General features: G+C 51.6%; 1 protein-coding gene across 1 annotated transcript; it reads right to left on the bottom strand.

Annotated features, from left to right (window-relative positions):
• Nucleotides 1-1,390: 1,390 nt before the first annotated feature.
• On the bottom strand, nucleotides 1,391-7,888 carry ENDOD1 (endonuclease domain containing 1; the record flags this gene model as incomplete). The annotated part of the gene is made up of 2 exons (XM_079547731.1): nucleotides 1,391-2,521; nucleotides 7,568-7,888. 2 exons carry the CDS (start codon nucleotides 7,886-7,888, stop codon nucleotides 1,391-1,393), a joined length of 1,452 nt encoding a protein of 483 aa, XP_079403857.1.
• Nucleotides 7,889-8,587: the final 699 nt, after the last annotated feature.

Below are 8,587 nucleotides of genomic sequence, written 5' to 3'. Positions count from 1 at the left end.
ACTGACAGCTTCAGCACAAAGGAGGGATTGGTCAAAATGTTGCTGATTTTGCATGATTAGACCTTCCCTCTTCTCTTGTTCCCACAAAGTCACATCCATGGGAATAAGGGCTGAAGAAACAGGAGCAGTGAGGACAGGGAGTGCAGAAGAGGGGACAGGTGCCCTTCTGGCATGAACACTGCTCATAAATGAGTCACTGGACAGAGATTTTAGCAGAATGCATACTGTGCCCCAGGCCTCCCTCACCTCCACCTGTTCTCCAGGCAAGGTCTATTAAGACATAAAATCTGTGAAAGAAGCGAAATTATCCACAGTGCTCCCTCGCTCTTCCCCTGTCATGTGTTCCCCCTGTCCCCCTTGTAAGTACATCAGTGCTGCCACCAACCCAGACTGGTCCTACGGGAAAACACACGAGGATCATTTTAGAATGATAGAATTACAGAATGGCCTGGGTTGAAAAGGATCTCAAAGATCATCTAATTTCAACCCCCCCTGCCACTCGAGCTGCACTTTCACAATAGGCCTAAGAAGGATAACCAGGACAGTACCAATCCCCAGCCTGGGCACAATCCAGCAGAGATCTCTGGCACAAAGGATCACCTGTGTGTTAGATGAACCACCAGCTCTGAGCAGAGGCAGGGCAGGCTGGTCACTGACACACAGGCTGATTCAAGGCCAAAAGCACCGTCCACATGGCTGTACTGGGCTTTGGAGCCCACCAGCCAGAGCAAGGAATTTGGGGTTGAGATCTTGACTGGTCACCAGGGAATAGTTTGGGGAAAGTGCGCTTGGTATGGTGAAGGGAAGGAGTTGGCAGCTGGTTCAGAGAGCTATGAAACACACCCAGCCAAATTCCTTCCCAGGCTCTGCTGGCAGGACTCCAGCGCAGTCAGCAGCGCAACCAGCAGCACGACTTGAACCCATTCCCTTCCTGCTCCCCATCTTGCCCCTAACCCTTGCGCTCTGCCCACCTTTTCTCTTTCAGAAACTGAAGTCCTTCCCCAGACCACCACCTCCGCACCACGAGGGATGTGCTTCTGCAGAGATCACTGCCAGTGCACAGGTCTCAGTGTTGTCTCAGTGGGAAAGAAACAACCTTGTACCACATTTAGAGAGCATCTCCCAGAGGAAGCAGCTTGATGTCTGCAAATCACAGGAAGTTTGTGACCTGCACTGATAAAATCCGAACACTTTGAAACGGATAGAGCTTGAGTTGCAATGGTGATGTCCCCTCGCGAAGTTACCTTGGCCCTCCCTGTTACTCCCCATATTATTAATGTCACTTACAATAAATACCAGAACAAAATCAACAGCATTTGGCCACATATCTTAAAGCATTTCCCCGCTCCTTGTTCACTTTTTGTCTTTGCAGCCTTGATTTCCACTGCTATCAGTCAGCAGAGGAGCCCTTAGGGACAAACCGCTTGGCTATGTGACTAGCCACATAATAAAAGCCGTGCAGGATGGAGGCTGTGGCATCAATGGCCAGCGAGAAGGTGCCACCGATCCCAGCGGCCATGTCTTTGACAACAGAGGGGATGGCACAGATGGAGTAGTAGGGGAAAGAAGCGAGGTGAAGGACAAACCCCATAGGGATGCGTAGAATCCTATAGGTGATGACTGCCACATCTTGAATAATTCCCAGAAAGCCCAAGAAGATATTGGTGATGACCCTCCCCACATCACAGGGGATGCTGATGAGCACCATGCTGATGGCTTTAAGGTAGGACACCGTCCCGTTCCACATGCTGTAGACTCCATCCAGAAGAGTACTGCCAACTCGCTTGATAACAAGCCACAGAAAATAAAACATAAATTTCACCAGCTCCACAAGCAGGTAGATGAGGAGTTCTAGAAGTTTGATGAATGGGGTAGCAATTATGCCAACTATTTTCCCCACCAAGCCACTGTCTTTGGCCTCCTTGTCATTTGTTCCTACTTGCTCTCCAGATCGGATCTGACTGACAGCTTGCAGTATTGCTTCCATTTTCTCACTGCTTTCATTGTCTTCTCCACAGTTGCCCTTGAACAAGTCAAGCCCTGCTAGGAGCTGCTTCTCCAGCTCTCCCACTGTGAGGTCTACTAAACTGCTTTCATCATTGACTTTTTTCACCAGTCCTAGAGACCATCCCTCTGGAGCATCACAGCACGCTGCCAGCCAGAGGGTCTGTGGCACAGACACCTTGCCTTTAACTCGGACACTGGAAGGAATCGCTCCTGCAAGGAGATACAGCTGGTCCTTCTTGGAACAATGAGGGATCAGAGCTTGCTCCACCACCCTCCCGATGTCACTGTGCCAGGTTTTGCTCAGAGAGGGGTGCAGAGGCACAGCATTTGTCAATGTATAGGTGGCCATTTGGAAGTCTTCCTTGTTGAGCAAGCTAGGGTTCAGCAGCCCTCGTTCATAACCAGAGCCCACATAGTCTGAGGTCAGAGCTTGATTTGCACCAAGGTTGGCCAAAGAGCCAACAACATCAGCTTCAATCACCATCTCACGCTGGTCATTCTCTGGATCATCTATCTGAAATAGCAGAGAGAAGAGTTAGTGCGTGCAATTCACCTTCCTGCAAAGCAATGTGTAAAATAGGTTTTGAAGTATGTTTTCCATGAGGACTGCTACTACACGCTGTGCCATGGATCCCATCCTGCATCCTTCCTTACTGTCCTTGTGGCAGTGGTTTCAGAGGGGTGTGCACTGCCTTTGCTGTCCTGCTAAACATGTCAGTTCAGACTGCCAGTGCTGACTGCAACTCTCCAGTCCTGCCTGCAGCACAGCACGGCCTCCAGCTGCTCACCAGCCATCCTCCATTAAGCTTCAAACTGGTGTTTATTTTCTAGAAGGGATTTTTGGTATTCCTAGGAGAAAACCTAGAAGGGATTTTTAATAGAAGGACTGATTTAAGTCTATGTTCCCACCCCCTATGGTGAAGGCACTTCCAATCCTTTTAAGCATTTGCTGTCTCATCTTTAGTCAAATCCAAGCAATGAAGAATGAAAGGCATGATCTGTAGGATGCCTAAGGTAGGCATTTACCTGTCTCCACTAATTGAGTAAGTTGGACACCACGGCAGATGACCTGAATTTCACTGCCTTTAACACGGTCATTTTTCTGAGCTAAGGGCTTGTCATTAGCAGTCTGAACCTGATCTTTAATGACCTCCCAGAGTCCTGTGGGTGAGGAGACTTTGTCATCACAGGTCCTCAAGGTCCTCAATGGAATCTGTGCTATGAGCTTGTGTCTGCCCTTGCCACCGAGCCGGAGGCAGTAAGAACCCCTCCCAGCACCTTGCACAGAGCTATGCAAGGAGCTCATACACAGCAGGAGCTGGAGCACTGGGGCACCATGGTGTGTTCAGGGCTTTCTCAGGTGACTGCAGCTCTCCCTGCTCCTTAGACACTCCTCTTGACACTGCAGCCTCTCCAGGGGGGTGCCCCAAATTGCTCTTTTCTTCCCCAGATCAGAGGGCAAGCATGTTGGTAGGAACTCTGTGGCGACAGGCAGCCTCTGGCAGTCGCTGCCTCCTGAAATCTGTTTCTTATCCCAGCACTGCACTGACCCCATTACATCTGCTCTCTTTGCTCCTGGCCTCTAGGCTGTTTACTGCACTGTATAACACGTTTTGGAGATGTACACAGCAGACAGTTCATATTCTGCCCTGAATCAACCCCCCAGTCACCCTCCCTGATGCCTGGGATCTCCTGGAGTGTGCTTGGACACATGCCTACCATCTATGTCCTTGAAACCTTACACGGAGCTGGCACCCTCTCAGAGCCGCAGCTCCCTGCATCCCCTCCTCTATGCTCTGTGCTCGGTGTATGCAGCTATCCATCATCCTCACTGCACGAATCGAGGTCTGCTTCTCGCAGCAGCCAAGTCCCTGCAGCCTGGCCTCAGGGCTGTCTCTGCAGCAGGGCTGGATACAGTGCCAACATGAACCATTTCCGAGGGCTGCACTACCCCCGGCTGCCTGCTAGGAGGGATCTTGCTTCGTCTTGAAAGCTTTTTGCTTCGGGACTGGAAGAATTTCTACGTGCTGATGCACAAATCTCAGTGGTTTTTGTTCGTTTGTTTGTTTGGGCTTTTTTTTGCTCAGGCACCTACAGCCTTCTTGACAGAATAAGAAAAATGGTGAGGGGAGACTGAGGTGCTGTACTTCAAAGGCATACAGACCTGAGACTGCGCAGCTTCCTTGCACAGATTCCCCAGCTGTATGGGCATAGACTTGAATTTCTCTGGTTATGAGCTGATGCATGCATACCTGGAGGTGCCTATCAAGCAAATATGTGCTTGCTTTGCTGTTCAGCTCCAGGGCTTTGCACATACCATTGGGATTGTTTATATGCAATTAAGAAAGAACATAAAAAATGTGGCTGTGTGCTGTGCATGCGTAAGACTCTGACATCAGTGAGTGCTTATAATAACTCATATCATGGTCTGTAATAACTCACTTTTCATGCCTCCTGTAATCCAGCTCCAAAGGCAAGCTGTCTCTAGCACTGTATCTAACCTGCACACAAGCTGCCTTCTGATTCCCACAGCCTTTGGTTTGTGTTGCAGCAAGAGCACATCTGCATCCATGGGCCAAGCGTGAATCCACCTGCCAAAATACCCTGCAATAGCTTGGGGCGAGGCCCCAGCAGACAGGTAAACAACTTGACCCAGCGAGGATTTAAAAATAAATTATGCATCCAAACACCTGTTTGGATTAGAGCCCAAGCACTATCAATACAATACGTGCTTCATGAAGTGGGGGTTGCCATTCTACAGAAGGGAGTGAACCTCATGCTCTCTCATGGTCTCTGTTACAGGAAGCTCAAAGTGGCTCCAGAAGCACGTTTCTCCTAATGACCAAGGCTGACAAGAACAGCAGGTCAGACGTAGCTGTGATACAAATCCTGCCTTGGTTCTCTGGCTGATGGAAGTCACCAGATGAAAACACCAGGATATTTACCCAGCCTATCCTGGACTAGAAGAGAAGAAGCACCTCCAGTGTCTTTCATTTCTCCCAAGTCAAGATTCAGACCAAACTATAGGCTTTTAGACCGAAGTGGCTTGCTCTTAAACCTAAGAATCACAGAATCATTAAGTTGGAAAGGATCTCTGAGCTCCCCTAACCCAACTGTCAACCCACCCCCACTATGCCCACTGACCATGTCCCTCAGTGCCACATCTCCACAGCTTCTGAACACCTCCAGGGATGCTGACTGCACCACCTCCCTGGGCAGCCTGTGCCACTGCCTCACCACTCTTTCTGATAAGAAATTTTTCCTGATATCCAACCTGAACCTCCCCTGGCACAGCTATTGCCTCCTGTCCTAAAAGAAGTCAGCAACAGAGCAGGTTTGGGGACCCAAGTCTCAAGGCATCCCATCAGTATCCTGATAATCCTCCTGCCCTCTCATTTTTTAACAGTCCTATTTGCTAGATTAATTCACTGTTTCCAGCTGCCAATCAGCTGTGGGTTGTCTTGACGTTCCTCTTACTTCTCATCTGATGACTGCCTCAGTATTACATTTGTATCTGGTACACACATTCCTGAGGAGGTAGGCATACAGGGTGTGAGACAGAGCCCTCACAACTTATATCCTGATCTATTGCCAAAAAAAAAGCATGTGACAACCTTGAGTCACTCATCAGAGCGCAGAGAGAATTTTTATAGCAATTTTCCTCCTGCTTTGTCTATCTCCATGTGGGTGTGCATTCACACATAAAAAAGCACATAGCACTGTGCAGTTGGGCCTGTTGGTACCTGGCCATCTCAGTGTCAGCCAATGTAATCCTTAGGGCCTTACTGCAGAGCAGGTGTTGTGAAGACCTTTCTTCGCCATTTGACTTAGCCCAACACGAGGAACGTGAGTGACAGACAAGAAATCTCTTCTCCACTTTCTCCTCTTGCATCAATCTGGACTGCAGCCTTGCTGCCCAGTGAAGGCATGATCCTTCTAGGCCAGAAAGAGCACCAGTGCCCTGTCCCACCACCAATAGTCTTGCTCTAGCCTTCATCCCACCTGCCTCTGCAGCCCCATAAAGGCTTCAGCATTGAGTGAGCAATGGGCACTACATCCACTACATCCTGCTCATCAAAACATTGGGTGGGGGATTATGGTAAGCAGGAGGGAGACAATCTCTGTCCTCTTTCCCTCCATAATGCCACCTGCTGTAGCACAGTTTCCTTCATGGTGGCCATACTGGGACCTTTCTTTATCTGACTCCTTCACTGTGGTACAAAAGCACAACTTGTTTAGGAAGCCTTTCACTTTCATAAAATCATAAAATGGGAGGACACTCAAAGCTCACCTCATTCCAACCTTCTGCCATGGGCTGGTTGCTCCCCACCAGCTCAGGCTGCCCAGGGCCCATCCAATCTGGCCTTGAGTACCTCCAGTGATGGGAACCCACAACCTCTGTGGGCAGCAGTGCCAGTGCCTCACCACCCTCTGAGTTAAAAATTCTTTTTAACATCTAACTTAAATTTCCCCTCTTTTAGCTTAAGGCCATTCCCCCTTGTTCTGGCACTATCAGACCATGTAAAAAGTTGGCCCCCTTCCTGCTTGTAAACTCCTTTCAAGTACTGGAAGGCCACAAGGAGGTCTTCCTGCAACCTTCTCTTCTTCAAGCTAAAATTTGTGATGCTTCTTTTGCCTGGAGCCCCACATCCTGACCACCAGTCAAGCATGGCTGTACACAGAGCATCCCTTTGAATGTGCATCATCATGTCAGTTGGGAAGCTTTGTAGTTGAAAAAGAAGGAAGCAGGCAAACAAACAGCTCAGAAAACAGCAGCCAAAGGAGTAGAGAAGGAAGCAAAAGAGTCCAGGGGATTATATTTTTTCTGAGCACCTGATCCAGCTGTAGGTGTCCCTGTTCATTGCAGGGGAGTTGGACTGGATGGCCTTTAAGGGTCCCTTCCAACCCAAACAATTGTATGATTTTTCCTGCTTAGCACTAATGGCAGCAACTCCATAGAAGAAAAGTCCTCAAAGCTCTCAGCAATTTGATGCTGTCACCGTCTGGCATCACCCCAGAACGCAGCCACTGCCTCCCATGGGCTACACAAGGTGGGAGGCCACAGCAACTTGAGGCAGAGCCAGCCGATGGCTTCTGGGGCTGAGCAGATTTCTGAGGCAGGAAGCACAGAGCCTGGGGAGCGGGGTGAGCGTGAGGCGGTCGAAGCAAGAGGGCTGGAAAAGAAGGGAAGCCGCTGCTGGAAAGCCTCCAGGCCTGCCCGAGCAGGTGGGTGAGCCAAACCGAGGCTCAGCAGGCGGCACGTCTGCCTCAGGTGCTGCAAGTGTCAGAGCAGCCGACCCCCCCGCGCCAGTTGTGTCCCCGCGCAGTGCGGGGAAAGAAACTCCAGGCTCTGCCCCGGCACGCAAAGGCAAAAGGGCAGCTGGGGCAGGGAGGGCTCTCCTCTCCCCCACGCCGCCCTCGCACCCAGCTCTCCCGACGAGCTCTTATCCATTCACTTTCAAGCACAGAAAAATCTAAGCTCGGCATCTGCCGGGGGTTCACGAGCATCCGTGGGGCTCCGTGGCTGGGAGCAGCCCCGCCGCGGGGGAAGCGGACCTACCTGCGGCTCCAGCAGCCAGCTCTCGTCCGCCTCGCTTCGGGCTGCCCCCGTGTACTTGAAAGCGGAATAAAGAGGGATTTTGTCCTTGGTGCTGTAGAGGGTTGCAAAGCGCGGCTCCCCGTTGTACTGCTGACAGATCTTCACGTGGAAAGGCTCGGTGAATCCTTCCGGTGGGACTCGGCCGGGGAAGAACACGTTACACTCGGCAAAGCCGGCTTCGTCCTTGCCGACGACTCTGCCCAGGGAAAAGCTCGGGAAAAGCGACAAGCAGAGCAGACACAGCGCTGACATCTTCACGGTCCGCTCCCCCGGGCCGGCCATCCGGGCTGAGTACGGCGCAGGTCTGGCGGTGCGGAGAGAGGCGAAGGCCGGCGGGCGGCGGTCCCTGCGGGCAGCGGGCGCTGCTGCCGGCGGCGGCCACGGGCGGTGCCGCGCTCACGCCCGCTGGAACGCCGGGCAAGCCGAAATCATCGCGGCTGACTGGGAGGAGGAGGAGGAGGAGGGAAGCCCTCGGCTGTGCCGTATGTAGCAGCGGGGTGTGGTGTCTGCATTGCAGCACAGTCCCCGGGAGGAATTTTGGCTGACGCAGCCAGAACTGTTCCTGGGGCTGCCGGGGGGGATGCTGCAAAGTCAGGTTCGGAGCCCAGAAGAAAGGGTGAGCTGCTGTCCGCAGCAACCAGCCTGGCCGAGGGACAGCGAGGAAGGGAGAGAAGGAGGAGGCAGCGCGGTGTCAGCGAGGCTGGGAACACGCTCTGTGGGGAGAGTAGCTCCGTGCCATGCTTGGCCAAGCGTAGAGCTGGCAAAAAAAAAAAAAAGATAATGCAAGGACTGAAGCCACTCCTCGAGTTTATGATCGGCTGTTACCTGCCTGTGAGCCTACAGCAGCTACTGCTGGGTTAAAGAATGACTGTGCTAACTGGGAAAGTTAATGTTTTCACAGCAGTGGAGTGGAGAGACTACAGAGTATCTCAAGATCTAGAAAACCTGCCTTTCCCCACCCTGGAAAGTGGGTACGACCAG

Source organism: Tetrao urogallus, assembly GCF_951394365.1.
Source record: "Tetrao urogallus genome assembly, chromosome: 1".
In the NCBI taxonomy this organism is placed as follows: Eukaryota; Metazoa; Chordata; class Aves; order Galliformes; family Phasianidae; genus Tetrao; species Tetrao urogallus.
The sequence above is the reverse complement of the archived record's forward strand: the minus strand, read 5'-3'. Positions and strand labels throughout refer to the sequence as shown.